General features: G+C 54.3%; 1 protein-coding gene and 1 pseudogene across 1 annotated transcript in view; both read right to left on the reverse strand.

The window, feature by feature from the left end:
- The window catches only part of RGMA (repulsive guidance molecule BMP co-receptor a), a 45,887-nt gene that overhangs the window by 11,152 nt on the left and 14,195 nt on the right, over positions 1–20,540 (reverse strand). Inside the window, exon 2 of the mRNA XM_019011301.4 lies at positions 18,374–18,489. Coding sequence (XP_018866846.1) covers positions 18,374–18,489 — 116 coding nt within the window. The remainder of the gene's footprint in view (positions 1–18,373; positions 18,490–20,540) is intronic.
- Positions 1,076–18,030, reverse strand: LOC129527271 (Y-box-binding protein 2-like; annotated as a pseudogene).

Raw genomic sequence — 20,540 nt, forward strand, 5'->3', positions numbered from 1 at the left:
CATGAGATCTGATGGCTTTATAAAGGGGAGTTCCCCTGCACATGCTCTCTTGCCTGCTGCCACGTAAGATGTGCCTTTGCTTCTCCTTTGCCTTCTGTCATGATTGTGAGGCCTCCCCGGCCATGTGGAACTATGAGTCCATTAAACCTCTTTCCTTTATAAATTACCCAGTCTTGGGTATGTCTTTATCAGCAGTGTGAAAACAGACTAATATACCACCATAAAGGGATGCTGTGGCAGATATGTGGGGAGCACTGGTGAGATCCCCCCATGTAGTCTTCCTCCTACACAGGTGTGCTCCTGGGGACAGGTCTCCCTCCCAAGGCAACGAGAAGATTCTCTTGCCCTGCTGTCTTCACGTCTCCTTAACCTATACAAGATGTGCAAGGGCCCAACCTACCTGTAGGCTTCGAAATGTTGGCGTGGTAGCTTCCCTGCCGCCCCCTGATAAAGCCAGTACAGGAGGTGAGTGTGGTGGGGGCGTGTACGGGGAGGGAGTGCTACGTGTACGGGGAGGGACCCAGCGCGCAGGAACTGACTGGCGCGGTGGCCTGCACACAATAGCTGTCCCGGCAGCCTCATTAATTCCAGGAGCCGGGTGTGCTGACCTGACATTCTGCCTCCTCAGTATCATGCAGATGTGGGCGTCAGAGAAAATCAACCGGAAGGAACACTGGTCTCCTGTTAAATCGATGGCCACGCTCAAGCTCCGGTTCACCTCTGGCGCTTACTGTGACCAAAGTAGAGAAAGGACACTGCCTGTCCCTTTACAGCAGGCCCTACTGCAACACAAGCAGGAGCTGTGCTGGGCTCTGACTCTCCACCACGACCGAATCTGGTAGAACCTAGGAGAGCAGGGACCGTGAAGTCCCAGCTGGCTGGCTCTGTCCCAGGTCCGGTGCTGCAGGCGGTACAGGCCTCCCCTCATTGCATCTTCCCAGTGCGACTGCCATCCCCAGCTCTCGGGAAAGCCGGGCTCTGCTGGGCTGACTTCTTGCCCAAGTCTCACTTCGAGGAAGGAGCCAGGGCAGGACATGAATCCAGCCCATTGGACTTGAGAGCTCACGCCCCCGGCAGCCACACATCATCACACAACCTCATTAGCACACTCCTGATTCCCTCCCCCACGGGTGGGCTCCAGCCTCTCCTGCAAGACCCATCTTATGACACTGTGCTCCCAGGAGCAGGAGGCCTGTGATCCACACACGCTCTCTCCCTGCCTTGCCTCCAGCAGACAAGTTCCAAGGGGTCACCTCCCAGGGTGAGCAGGGGCTCGACGGCAGGGTCGGACTGGTGCCCAGGTGTGGCTCTACCCTCCAAATGGGTAACTCCGCAGCCTCCTGAATTTTAAGTGGACTGCCTTCGTGATCGGGATCTGCTACCTCCACAGCCTTCAAAACTGTTCTCAGAGCAGCACCGCAGCTACAGAACTCTGGGGTATGTGGGGAGTTCATGACAGAAATCCCACCCAGGTACCCCGGAAAGGGGTCCCTCACATGCTCCAGGGCCACGGAGTGGGATCTGGTAGCCCCAGATGAGGCTGTACTGGGTGGCCTGGGACCCAGCTCGGCAGGCCCCAATGGCCCAGGGGTTCTGCAATTCTACCAAGTTCCCAGGAGAGGCCCATGCTGCTGGTCCCCGGCCCACTTTGAGTAGTGAGGCTTCAGAGTTGGTTCACTTTCTTTTCAACAGTTACAGAAGCCAAGCTAGAGCCTGATGGAGCCGGGCCAGCCTGGAGTGTGTGAAGGCGACATTTCTCCAGGATGGGGAGGGGGCTGGTGGCGAAGGTTCAGAGAAGGGGGCTGCAGGCAAAGGAGTGGCGAGAGGCAGACAGCCCCCCAGGAGCAAACAGCAGGGATGCGGCCACCTTAGCCCTGATGCAGAGCGGCTAAGAAGCCCCTGGGACAAGGCCCTTTCACTTCTCCGTTCCACATGGGCACCTTCTCCTGCTCCTCTCCTCCTCCCACACCCCACCCGCTCTAAGAACAAGACCACCCCTCACCCAGCAGGCGTAGCTGTCTGCTTGCCACTCAAAGATGGTGGCAGAGGTCACACTCCGGAACCGTTGCACACAGGAACCAGGGTCCCCGTCTCCCCGACTCCTCTGTAGGCTTCAGGACGCTGGTGGTGAGGTGAGCTCCGTGCCCCACTATTCCCTCCAAGTTCTGCCAGCCCCAGCTCTGGGTGGGCTGAGGGCCAGCACAGGCCCTGAAGGGAGGTGTCTGGTTCAAAGTCCCACTCTGTCCCCTACCAGTAGTTTCGGGAACTTGACTCAGCCTGTTTCCTTAACTGTCAAGTAGAGACTGTGTCCACCTTAAAGGGTCGCTGAGGATATGAGATGTACACGGCGTGCCTGGAGCCCCAGGGGCATCCAACAAACAGGGTCCCCCACAAAGGCCACAGTGGGGCACAATGCTTGCAGCCCCGGGAGGTCAGAGGTTAGAAGTCACAGACTTGGGGGACAGGAGGGGCATTGGAGGGAGCCTGCCCCTCCCTGGTGAAGCTCCAGCAGATGTGGCATCTCTCCTCTTCCCTCCTTCCCCGGGGTAGGCCCTACTGGCACTCACTCTCAGGGTGCAGTGGATTCCACCTGGATCCAGGTCCCCCAACTCCTGGCAGCTCCTTCAATCCACTGACTGTCCAGGATCAGTCAATGGTCATGACTGTCGAGGGGGCCTCGCTTCCCATGGGCACCAGGTGGCTTCACCCCACTACCTCACTCACGCCCAGGGAGAGCGCTATAGACTGAACTTTGTCCCCCTAAATGTGTTGGTTGAAGTTCTAATCCCTTATGGGATGACATTTGGGAGGTAATTAGGTTCAGATGAGGTCATGAGAGTGGAGCCCCCACGACAGGGTTGGTGCCCTTAAAATAAAGACATTTGGAGAATGCTAAGCATTCTCTCTCTCTCCCTGCCCCCTCTCCCTCCTTCTGCCATGTGAGGATATAATGAGAAGTCCACAGTCTGAGAGCCGGGAGGAGGGCCCTCTCTCTAGAACTGGACCATGCTGGTACCGGATCTAGGACTTCCCACCTCCAGAACGCTGAGAAAATAAACGTCTGTTGTTTAAGCCTCCTAGGCTGGGGTATTTTCTTACGGTGGCCAAGCTAAAGAGACAGTCATAGAGAGAAAACTGGCCGCCTCCCTCCTCTCCTTCCTGCACCCTCCCAAGTCACCTCTGCAGAAGCTGCCAGTATCAGTGGAGACATTTGTCTGGCCAGAGACCAAAGGACCAGATTGACTTAACCTCACCTACCCCATTTTCCCATTTCCCGACAAGGACGTGTTTTCGCCCAGGGATTGCCCAGGCCTGGGACGATCCCCTTGGCTCTTCAGAGGGAGAGATTGGGGGGTGGCACATCGAGCTCTCGTATCTCTGCTGGGAGACCTCTGTACCCCACAGCCTGTGTGGTCCAGTCTCTATGTCCTTGCTGCTGACAGAGAGCACTCGGTTTCCTGCCTGTCACAACCCCTTCCTTCCCCAAGTTTTCATGGCATCCTAAAATGCCTCTTCTGCTGAGACATTTTCTGGGAGAAGATGCGGTGAGAAACTCTGGGTCCTGAAGCACAATTTCAACAAGTTTCCCTCTGTCCTTGCCTTGTTAATGAGTAAATGAAGAGACCTTAGATCCTATATGAGAAAGAAAAATAAGGATACTTGCAATTTCCCCACCCAGAGAGAACTGGAGAGAATTCAGGGTCGACAGGCGACAGGTGAGATGTTCTTATGGGGCAGTGCCCAGTGGGAGGGTCTCACCGCAGCGGTGGGCCTTACTGTGGTGGGGCAGAGCATTGAGATCAACTCCAGCTCCGCCACTCCAGAGCTGTGTGACTGTGGGCAAATTCACTGACCTTTCTGAGCTGCAGGCATGCACGGGCACCTCACCAGAGGGGTGTTAAACGGACTGCAGGCACTGATGTGAGCAAAGCCGGGAGACTCGGGAAGGAAGCTCTGTGACAGCCAGTTTTGTGTTAACTTTGATTTGTTTAATCACAATTTATGGGAGAGGCTGAGCTTAACTAACAGCTAATGTGTTATCGAGCATTTACTGTGGGCTAGACATTGTACATGTGTCTCCTTTAGCCCTTAATACAGACCCAGGACTGACTTGTTATCCTCACTCAACAGACAGGGAAACTGAGGCCTAGAGGCATTAAATAGCTCCCCACCCACCCCACCCTCAGGTACCCTGAAGGGGGCAAGGTGCAAACCACAGCCCTCAGCCCCCAAGCTGCATTCTCCTCTTCCTTCACACCTCTCGGATTCCCACACGCTCCATACCAGGCAACACAAGGTGCTGCGGGGCCACAAAGATGAACAAAGACAAGAGTTCTTGTCTTGGGGGCCTCACTGGGGAAGAGGCTGTGCACCCAGGACTGCATAGGGAGGTGGGGTAGGTACGTGGGCTGGGCCTCACTCCAGAAAACAAAACATGATCGTGACAATAAAATAGCCTGCGCTCCCGGGGCCTGTGCAGGTGACACATTGGTTTCCTGTTGGATCCTCGCTACTGCCCTGATTAGAGGGCAGGAATTTTGATCGTCATTTTGCAGATGCAAACACAGAGGCTTCGGGCTCGAGCGGGCCTGGGTCACACAAGTGGAAGGGCTGGGGCTGTTTCTATGCTTTTCAAGATGCTTTTGCCACAAGTCGCTCCTCAGGACACCAGCTGAGACTGACCCAGCTCCCCCAAGGCCCAAAAGCATGATGCGGGTCTCCTATGCAGCCGCAGACCCATCTGGTCTCAGGGCAGTAACCAGAAGCTTAATCGATTCCGGGCCCTCCCTCCACAAAGGTCTGTGCGGAGCCCACCAGGAGCAGCGGCTGCTACCAACTGACCCATCCCGACTTCTTGGGTTTCCCAGGTGTCCCAAACTCTCAGGGAACTTGGATCCAGCTCTGCAGATCTTCCTAAGAGTTTACGAGGCTTCCTGTCTTCCAAAGCTCAAGGGAATGACTTGGAAAAGGCCACTGACAGTGACCGGCTGGGACCAGAATAAAGGGTGCCTGCTCCCCTCTGCCATCTCTCCATGTGGAAAGGAAGCTCTCTGGGAACGATGGGTCCCAGAAATGTGCGTGTGTGTCCTCATTTCCCATGCGAGGGGCTGGGCAGTCCCCACGGGCAGCGACTGGAGTGAGGGGCCCTGACCTCCACGGCCATCCAATCACCTTGCCTCCACGGCACTAAATCACCAACTGCAGCCCCCCACCAGAGGTCAAGGACCTGAATGAAATCTGGCCCAGCATCAAAAGCAATAGCTGTGGCGTCACCTGCCAGAGATCTGAGAGAGGCCGATTTTTATGTGCTGTATCTTTATAAAAAGACCCCAATTCCAGGCAATAAACCTTAGACTTTTCTGATGCGAACGTCCATGGAAAGAAGGAAGGAAAGTTTGAGCTGAAAAACAGATCTTACAGCAACTCCTGCAAGTGGAAGAGGAAAGCTGCTTTTCAGAGCAAGCCGCGTTGAACACAGAGCCAGCTGCCCCACAGGGTGTGAGCTGAGCACACCTGCCCAGTACTGCAGTCCAGAAAGTTGCCCCTTCTAGCTCTGGAGCTGCCTCTTGATGGATCCAGGACAGCCAATACACACAGAACCAGGGGACTGAAAAACCTAAGAAGTTTCCTGAGCTTCCATTTCTACCCCAGCCACTGAGTGTGTCCCTGGGCAGGGGCCACCCTCCGGCCCCTTGTTAAGCCTTGCAACCTGGGGTTCGACCTCAGAGACACAGACACAGAGCTTTATGCCCCTTAGAAGCATATTATGCGGTATTATGCGCACTGCACGTCTTGTTTTGACCCAGGTCTCTTGAGGCCTTGAATTTTCCTGATTAGCTATAGTGGGGCAAACAGGAGAATCCAGAAGCGTGCAAAGACAGTGGTCTGGCCCTGTCCAGATCCCATAACAGAAAGCCCCTAAACTTGTCCCGGAGCCCCATGGGGTGAGGAACTCGGCACAAGGGGTGATGCCCAGGCAATGCCTAGAAGACAGAGTGGCTCCCAGACCCGATGGGGGCGGGGTGGGCCCTTGGTGCTCAGCTTGGGACCCCTGGCAACCATCTGACCCATTTGCTCCTGACTCGAGCAATCCAGGCCAGAGCTCACGGCTTCTCCGTGCAATCAAATTTATCAAACAGCCCCAACAATCACTTTGTGACCAAAAACAATGGTCACTTTTCAAGGCACACCACGGAATTTTAGAACCTGGGAGCCTGGGGATGTCACAGGTCACCGGTTTACGCAGCAGGAAATCTCCCTGCAGCACTCCTGCCGGGGCAGGGCTGGCCCCTCCTGCTCTGGACAGCTCCGGCTGTGGATGCACTGCGGCATCCCAGGACTTCCCCTGGCCTTTGTCTAGAGTCACATAGGAAAGGCTGAAGTAGGGCGGCTTTGTGATTGTCGAGGATGGCCCCTCAGCTTCCCTGCGCCACCTTCTTGGTCTCTCCAGCTGCTCCTCTCTTTGGCTGTCACTGGACTGTCAGTGTCACCCATCTGCCCTTGCACAGCTGATATCCCTCTAGGAAGTGGCCGCTCAGCGGCCTCTTCCCCACTTGCATGTCAATCTTCTGAGGGTTGGGGACCCCCATCTTCGTCCTGGCGTCCATACCCAAAGCCTATCAGGAGATTTACTTATTTTTTGACATACAGTCACTCTGTCGCCCAGGCTGGTATGCAGTGGCGCGACCTTGGCTCACGCAACCTCCACCTCCCAGGTTCAAGCAATTCTCCTGCCTCAGCCTCCTGAGTAGCTGGGATTACAGGCACCCGCCAGCATGCCCAGCTAATTTTTATACTTCAGTAGAGATGGGGTTTCGATGTTGCCCAGGCTCGGCCACGAGCTCCTGAGCTCAGGTGATCCACCTGCCTCGGCCTCCCAAAGTGCTGGGATTACCAGCGTGAGCCCCACGCCTGGCCCCTATGAGAGATGTGATGCTGTTTTAAACCTCCCACCCAGGACCCTGTGCCCGGGAGATGCACTTGCCCCACAACCCACATAAATGTATGTAGGTGACATTTCACTCTTTTGGGGAGGGGGGCTCCAGCCTGCCTTCCTCATGGACTGAGATAAGGTAGAGAGAAAGAAAACTCACAGCCACACAGCACGTCTGACTTAGTTCTTTTCCTTTTAATAGCAACCTAGCACCTCTGAGAATCAGAAAGATACGGGAGGGCGCTTGGAGCACCAGCTGCACCAGCGCTGGCAGGATGAAAATATTTAGGCACCAATGAGGCACTAGCTGCTTTCAGAGACCTCCTCTGAACTGTTAATCAAGCCCAATCTTTCAGAATAATAGCCTGATTATTACCGCCCTGTTTGCATAACAAAGAAGCCCAATAAGACTTACTCTGCAGTGCACGAGGGGGTGTGAAGGATCGACCCTGAGAAAGGAGTCCTAGGAATGCAGTGAGCCGCTGCAGAGCCTGAACCCAGGAATAAAGACAATGCAATTTGCCACCAAGAAAAGCTCAACAGACCAATAAATTACCCGCGTGCAAAGGGATTAGATCAGGTTTCAGTTACTGTGTAGAAGGGGTGGGGTGAGCCGGAGAGGGAAAAGACCTGCCCTCTCTTAAAGGGGTAAGACTCATTTTGAGTGCAAGCCCCAGGGTCAAGCTGTTTTTGTCCAACTCTGTGGCCTGCGTGGGAACTGCCTGAGTTCTACTTGCTCCAAGTTCTGGACCCTTCTATGTGCCGGGCACTGTGATTAATGCTGTTTCTGGAACAAACCCCAGTTAATCTCTGCGCTCAGGTATGGTCAATCACATAAACTTCTAGAATACAAAGCAAACATGTTTCATCTCAACACTTAACAGCAACAAAGGTTTAAGAATGGAAGTACGAGAAGGTATCAGGGAAGTAGCATTTCAACGAGGTCCTGAATTTGACGGGTGATGCAGGGCAAAGATCTGACGACAGGGACCTCCAGAACAACTGAGCTTGGCAGGAGGCGACATGCTGGCTGGTCAGAGTGTAGCCAGGAGTTTGGGGCCAGACACGGAAACCTAGAGTGCCACCTGTGCCCATTAGGAAGCAACTGTCACTCAGCTTCAAACCACTTTGCTCTCTGGTGCAGGGATTCTGCAAACCCCATCTCTTTCGTCACTGGGTTCCCTGTTAAATTTCCCCACAAGGGGACACTAGATGGAGAAGGGAAGGTGGGAGGCAGGAGACAGGTTTACCTGCCATCCCCAAGGCTGTTTCTCCCACCACTTACCAGCAGCGGCCCTTCTTCCCCATCAGAGTCCCGGGCCCTCCTCCAAACCTGCCTTCCTTGTGTCCCTCTGGCTGCAGGGGTGGAAGCTGCTTCTGCCACTCTCTGTCCCAGCGGTCTCTCTTTGCCCTTTCAGTCTTCCCATGCCCATAACAATGCCCTACACGAAGTTCCCTCTGCGGAAACATCCCGGGTGGGTTTTGCTTTTCTGATTGGACCCTGGCACGCCAGCCTAAGGATTTCTGCCTTTTTCCAATAGATGGCAGGGAGCCCCTGAAGCATTTTCAGTGAGCACCCAGGGCGTGATCAGAACACTATTTTAGGAAGCAGTGTAACTGAAGAGGCGATGGCTTCAATTAGGATGGAGGCAGGCGGAGGGAAGGGAGGGAGAGCAGCTTAAAAAAGAAATCACTGCCAGCGCCTGTGGAGACACTAGCCTTGAAGCCTCAGACCTCCCGTGTCCCCTCCTCACTGTCCACCTAGCCTGAGCGGCAGATGCTGAGATGCCCTTCTTAGCCACATGGTATGTCCCCTGTTCAAAGGAGGTGGAGGAGGGAGCACTGAGCCAGGGGGCTGGCCAGCTCACACCCAGTGAGACTCACGCTGCCACCCCTCCCCACCCTCTCCTGTCCTTTGTGCCTCAGTGCTGGATCTCACAGGGGACAGGAACAGACGGACCACCCATATGTGGCAAACTCTGGCCAGAGCAGTATTCGGGAGTCTCTTTGAGTTGAGATGCCTGAGGCTGCCTGTTTGTGTCACTCCTGCAGGAATTTCACTCTGTCATCCTGGTGTAAACATCCAGGTGTTTGGCATCAGATACCGAAAGGAACACACCCAGGTGAGCGCGGGATTTTTCACCAGGTGCAGCAGACCCTACCTTTAACCTACAAGCAGCCAGAATGTGTCACCTTTTCTAAAACGCATTCCTCCCTGAGTCTAGCCCAAGAATGTCCCAAGGAACCTGTGACTCCAATGTGGCTCCCACCCTTTGAATCCACTGGAAATTTTCTAGGAGGTTTTCTCTAGAAACCAGCCACAGGAGAAAGAGGGAGCTTCTCAGGGAACCTCAGTTGACTGTGGGGGTGGGGGTCAGTTGGGGTGCTGGGGTTGTGGAGGGGTAACTCACAGCCACGTGAGCATGGGCAAAAGTGGCCGAATGCCACTCACGGAGCTCAGGCAGGAGGTACTGCCCGTGTCACACCCAGCCAGGGCTGCTCTACCCAGCCTCACTCATACCAAGTGGCTGCATGAAACCACACCGTGTGCCAAGGGAAAGGGCACACCTCAGCTTTCCACACTGCCCTCCCATCCCCCAGTTCCTCCTGGGGCCACATGGAGGCAGACCACGGGCAAGTGGGATGGTGTGAGAGTGTGGTGTTCACCCTCTGGCCAAGGCCACAAGCAGCTTCAGTGGGGGGGGGGCTGATAGCTTCTCTAGGCAAGAGGGGCCCTAGGCCGGCAAGGGCTGGACACAGGATTCCATGCCAGCACCATCCTGTCTCAGGGCAGAGTTAGATAAGCTACTCCGAGTTCCACAAGATAGGTGATTATAGGCAGACATAACTTTCCAGATGTAAACGATGCTTGCAGGTGAGCACTTTGGTCCTCCAGCTTTGAGGCATACCCCCTTTTCCTGAGTCTAGGGCTGACGCTGCCTCTAGTGACCTGGGCTCCTCCGCTTAGCCTGCGAGTCTAAATGCCTTTGAAGTGGCTTTTCTCCCTCAGTGCTGCTGGGAGGCAGGCCTTCCTCCTTCACCTTCTGCGTGCGGGGGAAGAGCAAATGCAAGCCGGCCGGGCTCCTGCCCAGCCTGCGCACACACGTGTGTGGGTCTGTGTTCCTGTGGCATTTCTTAGCACAGGGAGCAACTGGGCTTCCTTCTGCGGGGACCTAGGTGCGGAGGCATCACTGTAATCGGGTATTCTGCCGGCCGGAGTGAAATGGTGCACGAAATGAATACATAAGCAAAACCCAACAGACATAAATCTGACTTGGGAAAATGTGCACAACGACAGCTTTGCCAACTTGTCTTCCTGTGGCTGGGTGGCATCGTCCTCTTTAGAATGCTATGCCATGGTGAGCAAGAGGCAGAGGGCCTATTGGGAGGAGGCAAAAATGCTAGATCCTTGGAAAATGCATATCCTCATCATATCCCCAAAGTCTATTGCTTGTTCCCCATCTCAAGTCTTCTATACCACACAGTACAGAGTCCAATATACCACGTGGTAATTTTTTTTTTTTTTTTTTTAGATGGAGTCTTGCTCTGTTGCCCAGACTGGAGTGCAGCAGTGGGATCTCGGCTCACTGCAACCTCCGCCTCCCAGGTTCAAGCAATTCTTCTGCCTCAGCCTCCTGAGTAGCTGGGATTACAGGCACATGCCACAATGCCCAGCTACTTTTTTTGTATTTTTTTTCCAAGACCACAGGAAAGCCTGTTTTTGTTTTTACTGGAGGCTCAGGTGGCACATGACAGATGATAAAATGGCTTCAGAGGTTGGGGGCCGGGAGAAAACAAAAACAAACTTGGGGGGCAAAGAAAAACAACCAGGAGGAGGTTGAGAGCTGGCTGGTTCCTTCTCAGCCTGAGTTAGGGGAGGGGGTTGGTGTCTCTGAACAGTAAGCTCCCTTCCTTCAACCCTTGATAAGGGAAGAAAAAAAAAAAAAGCAAAAGGCTGTTGCTTTGGCCCTCCTGAGTCTCAAAGAAAAGGTGAAAAGCTGGTATTTTGATGCCATGAATTATGGGAAAGGGGGAACAGGGTACTGGGTAGGGTACAGGTCAGTTGGAAAAACTGGCAGATACCAGATGGCAGCTCTGGGTGTCCTTTGAGTTGGAATCACTCCAGGATGGTGGTGGTGGGGTCCCCACTGTTGATAGGGGCTGAGGTCTCAGGGGCTGCGGGCTGCCGCGGGCCGGGGCCTGCTGCCTTCTCTGCTGGAAGTAGGGGTGGTTTCGTGGGCCCTGGGGCTCAGGCCGCGAACCATCAGCAGGACCGTGGCTGGGCTTGGTCTCACCGTCCCCACCTTCCGTGGTAGGCTGGCTGGGGTGGTCTGGGCCAGAATCGAGGTACGGGAACCCGCTCACCTCCCTGCTGTTGGTGCCCCTCCAATGGGGCTCTTTGGGCTCTACCCCCTCAGTGCTCTCTGTAGGCTGCTGCTGGTTGGGGGGCCCAGGGCCTCGCACAAACCACCGTCTGTAGAAGAAGGGTGGGGGGCGCCGTCGTCTGGGCCGCTGCCCGGAGTCTTTGGCCCGCTCCCCTTCTCTGCCAGGTTCTGTCCCCCCTGAAGGGATCTCTGCCACCATGGGTGGTGGGGCAACCGAGGGAGGCCGGGGGATGAATCGGCGAAACCTACGTAGGTTGGGGGCATAACAGCTGCCCTTCACGGGCACCTCCCCGGGCCCAGTTACATTAGCGGCTTCTGCACCCTTCTCTCCTTCCACCACATCAAATTCCACAGTCTCCTCATCTCCAACGCTGCGCAGAAACTTCCTGGGGTTCTTTTAATAGCTGTCTGGTGAACAAAGACGTCTTCCTTGGTGTCATTCCTGTGGATGAATCCGTAACCATTCTGGACGTTGAACCATTTGACAGTGCCCAGGACTCGGAGTGCCAGCAGCACCGGCTTGTTCGTGTGACACCGTGGGGGGAAACGGGGGGCGGGGGCTGGGGGTTTCCGACGCCGCCGTCGTTGCCAGGGGTGCCGCCGAGTTGCCACGGGTGCGGGGGCCAGGCACCAAGGGGGTCCCAGCAGCGGGGCCTGAGGCGACTCCGCCCCTGCCACCGCCCGCCCCGCCGCCTGCTTTCTGGGGCTTCCCTGCGGGCACTGGTACCACCACCGCCACCACCCCGGGCATCGTCGCCGTGGGGACTGCTGTCACCGCCGCCGCCGCCTCCACCTCGCTCATCCTGCCAGGTCCAGAACTGGCCCCCGCCGCCGCCCAGTTTTTTGTATTTTTGGTAGAGACAGGTTGGCCAGGCTGGTCTTAAACTCCTGACCTCAAGTGATCCACCCGCCTCGGCCTCCCAAAGTGCTGGGATTACAGGTGTGAGCCACCGAGCCTGGCACCACATGGCAAATGTAATGACATATTTATCCAAAATCTGTGCATGGGCTAAGGGCAGGAGTCTGGGTTCTACTTCTGGCTGTGCCATGCAACTGGCTGTGTGTGCAATGTCGGGAAAACCTCTCTGACCCTGTGTTTCCTCATCAGTGAAATGGGAATGATGATCCTCACGGGAATGGCCTTAAGGCATTTGGCAGAATGCCTGCTACACTGTGGCCACTCAATCAAAAGAGCTTTAAAAATTATTACTCTCCTTCAAATGATCCTACTTTGGAGAGAAGAATATAAAGGTATTATATCTTGAAAGATGTTTGTGAAATGTTCATTTAGTGATGGTTGTCTGTGGGAGGTTGGATTTTGGGTTATTTTTATTTTATTACTTATCCCTTTCAGCCTTCAGAGTTAAAAATGAGTACTGTTTTTATAACCAGAAAAAATTATTTTGGAAAAAAACTTGAGTATCTGGAAAAAAGAAAAAAAAAAATCCTGTGGTCTTTGCCCATTGAGCAAAACCCAAAACAAACAGAAACACACACAAAAACCCAAGGGCCCTGTAGTTCCCAGGACTATGTGGGTGTGCCTAGGGTGGGTGGAGAAAAGAAGGGCATATAGAAACAGAAATGAGGTTCCTGCTTTTATAAACAGAACTGGTGCTTTACAAGAGGACAAAAACGTAAGGCCCATGAGGCACCAAGCCCAGGAGGTGGCTCAGTTGTCAGCAACCAAGGTAACAGGTGTCCCCGGCGTCAGGGGGGTCTGCACTGGACCCCTGTAGACGGCACTGAGCTTGGAGTGGTGAAACTGGGCAGTGTCCAGAGCAACGCCTTAGAGTGGCCAGGTGGGGTGTGGTGGGGTGGTATATGGGGAGGCAAGCAGGGAGGAAAGGGGTGACCCAGGGCTTGGGGATGTGCTGGAAGCCTTGGAAATGAGCTTGGGAAAAGTGGGGGGCCGGGAGTTAGAGGCCCTCCCTTCTGATGCTCCAAAGCAGGCCATGAGCAGCCATGAGCTCCTGGGCAGGAGTTTCAGAGTGATTCATTTGGCACCATGGTGAGGATCGGGGGAGGCAGGCAGGTCCTAAGCCTGTCTGCTGTTGCAATGGCAGCAAGGTGACAGAGGGAACAGGCAGGACCAGGAGGAGGAAGGACCCATGGCCCCAGGTGATTAGACTACATGGAGGGGCCCACTTCACACCCAGGACTTCACAGATCTGGACAGGGGAGTCCCTAACAGATACAGGCTAGGCATGAGTCCGGGGGACAGGAGAGGATAAAACTAGGGTTTTAATCTAACTGTCCTGGTGTGCCAGGGACTGAGGATAGTTCTCAGGACATATAGATTCCAGTTTTAAAACTAGGAAAGTCCTGGGCAAACTGGGATAAGTTGGCTACCTTCAAAGAAATACTGCCTTCAATTTAAGGCTGGTTGAATTTTTGCCAAGCAGCAAAACAGCATGGCCCCTAACTGCTACTCAACCAAAACCTAAAGTTGGGGTTCTCTGCCCAATTCTAGGCCTCGCACGTTTCACCAAAGACAAGATCTCTAGCAGGAACGACACTCTCCCCAACATGTAAACTGGTCCCCACCTTCAGCCTCTTATCTTCCAAGGCCTCCTCTTCTCCATCTCATAGAGTGGCCTTATCTGTGCCCACAGATCACCTCTCCCCAGCTCCCATCCTCTGAGTGCTGGAGTGACTACTAGCAATTTCTCCAACCTTGCAAAGACCTTTCCCTTCCTCAGATCACAAGACTAGAGATCCTTTCCCTTTCTCCTCAATTCACCCTCAGGGCCTAGCGGCTGGCCATCTGTAGAGTTTTATGTGCGTGCTCTCCCTGGGAGCCAATGCTCTGCTCTGCAGGTGCCGTCACACACTGGTTGCTAGCTGGCTGGTTCTTGCCACTGAACATCAACTCCAAATTCACCTTTTAAAGCCTAACCCCAAAGTGACGGTATGAGAAGTAGGAGGGATCTGGGAAGTGATTAGGTCATCAGGGTGGAGGTTTCAAGAATGGGATTAGTGCTCTTATAAAAGGGACCCCACAGAGTGCCCTCACTTCTGCCCTGTGAGGACAGAGCTGTAAGGCACCATCTACAAACCAGACATCAAATCTGCCAGCACCTATTACTCTTGGACTTTTCAGCCTTCAGAACTGTGAGCAATAAATGTCTGTCATGTATAAGGCACCCACTTATGGTATTTTGTTACAGCAGCCCAAACAAACTAAGACACTCTCTCCTTGGGACACAAAGTCCTACTGGGAGAGCAATAGTGTGGTAAGCAGGCTGATCTGCTGATGCATTTTTTTTGTTTGTTTTTTGAGACGGAGCTTCATTCTGTCACCCAGGCTGGAGTACAGAGGCGCGATCTCAGCTCACTGCAACCTCCACCTCCCGGGTTCGGGCGATTCTCCTGCCTCAGCCTCCCGAGTAGCTGGGATTATAGGCTCATGCCACCACGCCCAGCTAATTTTTGTATTTTCAGTAGAAACGGGGTTTCGCTATGTTGGTCAGGCTGGTCTCGAACTCCTGGCCTCAAGCAATCCACCCACCTCGGCCTCTCAAAGTGCTGGGGTTACGGGCGTGAGCCACCGCGCCCAGCCGATGCATTTTTGAATAGCAGCTCTGATAGAAACAGTCTCGTTTCTATAGCGACACAGATGTACCTGGACACTGCAGAAGGCCTTGGTCTCCCGAAACCTTAGTTACCCACCGAGGACTAACATTTCTAAAACAGCTGCAGTTTAAAAGTATAAGGGGAAGAAAGAAGGAACAAAGAAAGTCTGGAGTGCAATAGTTCTTAGAATAGTGATCCTCAAACTTGAGCATGCATCAGAGTTCTCTGGAGGGCCTGCTCTAGAACACAGACTGCAGGGCCCCAGCTCCAGAGTAACTGCTTCTATAGGTCTGTGGTGGGCCTAGAACTTGCATTTCTAACCAGTTCCCAAGGAAGGCTAATGCTGCTGGTCCAGGGACCACACTGGGAGAACCACTGCGCTGAAGTACAGGACCCACACATAGTGAACAGGAAGCCTGGTGACATGTCCGAAACATATGCCTGGATGGATTTCTCTTGGAACTCTTTTCGAAAAAGTCACAATGGCTTCAAAGTTTAAAAAGCCATCTATTGGCTGTGATTTGAGTAGGATGCCATTTGTGGAATGCTCTTTTAAGAGTCCTTTCTGGCCTCCCTTCCTAGGTAGACGTGGACACTGTCTGCCTGTGCTGTCCCCAAAGAATCATCTAAACAGACACCCTTCCAGCCCGCTTGACAGTGCAGGGGCCCTTTCTCATCACCAGGCTGTGGTCTGCCTGAGGGGCTTGGTTAGAAGGCTCCAAAAGTTGTCACTGAGTCAGGAACCCAGTAGGTTGGCCATCCACATGGAGTAAGTAAATGCAAACACTCGAAACACACAAACGCTCTCAGTGTAGCTGAGGTGAAGGCATCTTTCTCCACATAACTATGTTCAATTTAATTTGCACTCCTATAGGCTTACTCCTGGCAGCCATTCAAGCTGACTAGCACAGAACAAACCGAGGCTTTCACGCAGTTGCTCGGCCAGTTTCCACCTGTCTTCAACGGGAGAGGCCAAGGCACACAGGGGCCCCCAGTGTGTCTGGGTGCCTTCCACTTGCTGGGGCTTTATTTCTCGATCTCCCGCCTTGCTCTCCATCAGACCTGCAAGTTTTCTAACTTCATTCCTAAGTGGCCCCTCTCCTGGTCAATGTGTCAAAGAATGGGACAGTCTCTCTCTGTTGTGGAAATTTCCCATTTCATCCCTTACTTAAGAAACTGTCCTTTGACCCACATTTCTAGAGCACACAAGTTTTGGAGCCCCCAGTATATTTAGTTTTGGGATACTGGAAGCTCAGTTTTCAGTAAGGTGGGCAATTTTGACTAAACGCAGCTGTCAAGCCCTCAAATGAGAAGAAACATTAGCCAGCTGGCATGACAGGAGAGCAGCTATCAGTTCTATCGGGCAGGTTTTAGTTACCGGCCTTGACGCCAAAAAGAAATGGGTTTCTTAGAAACAAAAGTGATGGAATTTGGGCTGTGACTTATATAACCTACCAGTGTTCCTCAGCCTATGGCGGGATGCTTTAAAATAAAAGTTTTTAGGATGGAGAAATAAATCGAGAAACAACAAAACCACCACCACTCAGGCCATGCAGCCTCCTACCTCTGGGAACTTCTGCCAGGCCTTCCTTTCCTCTCCAGCCCCAAAAGGTAACAAGTGCTGCAGCTTTAAGAGCGGGAAGGTGTTGTTTTAAGGGCCTCTAAGCCCTTCTTCTCAATTTCAGCTTTGAGCTGAGATCACATCCCCCACAGCAGCCAAGGGACAAAAGCCATTTATCAACCCATCTGATAAAACTTCCAATGGGCTTGATCTTTATCTAGACCAAACCAAGAACACAAATTGCAAACTCCTGCTTTTCCAAAACGTTGACTTCTTCTTAAATAGTGTGATTTTTATTTTAATTTTGAATTCTTGGGAGGAAACCAAATTGGGCTGTTCAACCAGACTCTTAAGTAGGTGGAGAAACTGCCTTTTAAATACACTGGGGGTGAGGAGAGGGCACCCTGCTGTTTGATCCCCTGTGGAGGTTTTGATATTCCAAGCTGAGTACTTTTTGGGGATACCAAGATCCCTCACCCGGCATCTTGTCCTTGGCCAGGCCTCCCCATGGAACCTAGGTCTGGAGAGCAGGTTGCGGCTCTCTGGGACCCTCCTGGGGTGCGCAGTGGTTGAGTAAGCCGGACGCACAAGTCTGAGCTGGCGCTGGGGGCCAGGAGCAGGGCTGGGACTAGGGGGTAAACTGATCCCTCGCTCCCTACTGTTCACTGTCTGCGTGGTCCGCCCACTGGGAGCCCCAACTCGCAGCCAGGCCGAGCCAGACCTGCCCAGTTTTGCCAGTTCCTTGAAACCCAGTTGGCTGAAGAGCAAATCAAAATAACCCAATCCGAGTCTAAACTCAAGTCCTTTCTTGCAAAGCTCAGTAGTGCGCGGGGGCTGCGGCGCGAAACAAGATGAAATTTTTTCAAAAAGACACCTCTGAACCCCGCAAACACAATGGAAACGGCTGGGAGATCCCGCCTTGCGCCGGGGGGGCCATTTGGCCCGTGACATTGTGTTTATTTGTATTTTTAGCAAGAAAAAAAAAATGGGTATAAAGGGCTTAACTGGCGTTTTCTGGCTGTGAGCAGCATATGGCAAAAATGAAATAAAGTTTTATGAAACATCATAAAGAAAACAGGCCGGGGATTTAAGTTGCATGCCTCCCCCCTCCCCCCGAAAGGAAAAAAAAAAGTAAAGAAACTGGAGCGTTTGGGAAGGAACAAATGCTTCTCTGTGGAGTTGGTCTCCCTTCCCCCAACAAAAACAAGAGGTCCGGGCTCGGAGGAATTTGAAAGCAGCGATCTGCCAAAAACATTGTGAAAAACTATGGGGGATTCATTGGAAACAGATGGGCTTTTTCAGCTTTAATTCTGAAATTCTCTCCCTTTCTGACACAATCAAAACAAACAGGGGGCGACGCAGAAAGTTATCAAACAGGAACACCAGCTCATTTGAGCCGAGTCCGTGGGTGTCCCCGCGTGGCCAAATGGGTGGAAACGAGACGAGGTCTCCGGGGAGGGGGCTGTCGGGAACTCGGCTGGGACCTCAGGGGCGCCCCTGGCTCCACCCCTGGGCACCCGGCAGGTTTGCAGACTGCTGGGCGAGGAGCTGAAGAAAGTGTCCCCAGCACCGAGGGCGTGCCTCCCCTTCTCCCCCTCTTCCCGAGCCCCTAGGAGGCACGTTCCCAGCCACCCCCTTTCTCGGAAAAAGGGAAGGGAGTGAGGCACCCCCGGCCCCTGCGCCCTCCCCACACGGCTCCTTCTCAAGGCAACTCGGGCAGGGTGCCCCTCTCCGGGTCCCCAAGGGCAGGCATCGCACCCACGACGGGGTGCGGGAGAAACAAAAGACCCGTGGAAATAGGAGGCGGGGTCCGGAGGAGGTCCGGAGAACTTGAGCCCGGACTCACTCGCGCACATCTGGCCCAGCATTGAGGGGCGGCCCAGGGACCCGGACCCGCGCGCCCGGCCGGCAGTGCCTTACCTGCGGGGAAGCTGCAGAGAAGGAAGGCGAGGGTCGGCCAGAATCCCAGGGCTGAACGTCCTGCCCCTCTCCCCATACCCATCCATCCAGCTCGGCCTGTTACCACTAGCCTCTCCCTGGAAGAAGAGTTCAGAAAAAAAGGAGAAGAAAATAAATCACGCTGCGAAGAAAGGGCAGCCTCGCTCCGCCGGCGGGAGCAGCGAGCCGGGAGGCTCGGTCCACCTCGGCCGCGGGCGCCCGGCGCGCTCCCCTTCCCGCGCCGCCCCCCGCGCGCCCCTCCCTCGCCATCCATCACTCGGTTCTCCGCCAATGTCGACGCGGCCCCGCGCCCCAGCCGCCTGCGCACCGCCCCCTCGCGCTCGGGTTTCAGCGAGGCCGGCGAGGTAGCCGGAGGCGGCCGGGCGGGGACCCAGGCTGCCCGGCTGCAGCGCTCGCCGTGAGGACCTCGGAAAACCACGGCCCTAGATCAGAGGGCGCGCCACGCTCCCCGACCCTCGCGCCATCTCCAGCCCGCGGCTGTCCTTGCAAAACAGGCCCAGCACCCTTGGGAGGCCGCAGGGCATAAGGCGGGGCAGGACGCCCCCTTAATCCCCTCCACAAATATCCAATCCAAGTAGAAAAACTGTCCTTGGAGGCAAATCCCAGCCCTACTTTCCAACCAGACTGCCGACCCCAAGCTTCCACCGACGCCCCCTGGCTCATCAGTCGCACTCAGACGCGACACCGGTGCAGGAGGCTGAAAAACCCACTTCCGAGTTGTCTAGGTCTGGGCAGGATGGCTCTCTGCATCTCAGCTACTAACGCACCTCGAGGTTCCCGCCCGTCGTGGCCCCGGGCCACCCATCCTGACTGGGTTTGGCCTGCCTCCAGCACCCCCTTCAAGCACCTCGCTGCTTCCTGAAGACTTGCCCCGGCTGCGCCCCCGTGCTGAGGGCCTGCGGGCCTAACCTTGCCACCTTGGCACAGCTGCTACTCCAGAGATATGGCTATGCCGGTCCGCGTGGCGCGCAGGGCCGGATGGTTTGGCGCTCTCTGCGAGGCCCGCAAGGCTGCACTTGGGAGGGCTTCAGTATGGTGACCTTTCCTAACTCTGTCGCTTATTTTTCTGGGAAAAAAACATCTCCTTCCCAAGGTTCCCTGGGCCCTGCAGTTCTGCTGCCGTTGTGATATTTAAGGGACTGGTAACTTCCCCTGAGAGACATCTTTTGGATGAAACACAAATAGTCCTGAGCAAGTGTTTTTAGTCAAACCAATTCCTCCCGCCACCCTCCTCACCTCACTCCCAACCCTGCCCATCTGGTTCTTTGGGGAAAAAACACCTCTGGGTTTTTATCCAATTTAGAGGTTTCTCTTAAGCACTATCACAGTCCTTACTTGCTGCAAAGGCCACACAGGCTGCAAGGCTGCAGGGCTGCAGCTGCATTTGGGGTTCCGGCTGCCAGGTCGGGAGTGTGGAGAGGAGCAAGTTTGAAGGAAGGGGAGAAGGCCCTATGTCTGTGAAGACACAACCCCAGCAGCAAGACTTATGAATCTGGCTTCCACAAAACAGGTACACAAGGGGACCATACCTCAGCCAGCTGTGCAACAGGGCGACACGAAGCTGCTCTTTCCTCAGGTGGAAATGCCAGACACAACTCTTCTTTACGTGGGGGTGCCACTGTGTTTCCCTGAAATACTGAGGTCTCAGATCGACAAGCTCTAAATATTTTTCCCCCAAACCAGGGTTCATTTTAGGATGGGTCTGCAAGATGCTACGGTTTTCCCAGTGAAAGCCCACCATCGAAAATGGTCTTCCTTTCAAGCTTGGCCAGTCTGGGGCCCGACCCAACAATTTATTCTGCAGCATCACCGAACGGCAGCCCATTCCAGCGGCCACCGGGGCACGCTAAGCAGGCACTGTGCCAGGCTGCACAGAGGTGACCAAGTGGCCTTTCCACTAATTAATACCATTTGCTAGCGTCTGCCTTTCACGAGCTAGTTCTAGAGTCTCTCGCTAATGAGAAGGGATCACTGGCATTCCAAGTCACCTGGACAGTAATTAACCACGGTCACTGCTGCAGCATGTCCAGGTCGGAGACCAGGGCTCAGGATCCAGAGGAGGCCATGCAGCCCGCAGAAGACCAGAAATCACGCCCTTCTGGGGCTGCCCTTGCCCAAGAGTGGACTT

This window comes from Gorilla gorilla, chromosome 16, assembly GCF_029281585.2.
Source record: "Gorilla gorilla gorilla isolate KB3781 chromosome 16, NHGRI_mGorGor1-v2.1_pri, whole genome shotgun sequence".
In the NCBI taxonomy this organism is placed as follows: domain Eukaryota; kingdom Metazoa; phylum Chordata; class Mammalia; order Primates; family Hominidae; genus Gorilla; species Gorilla gorilla.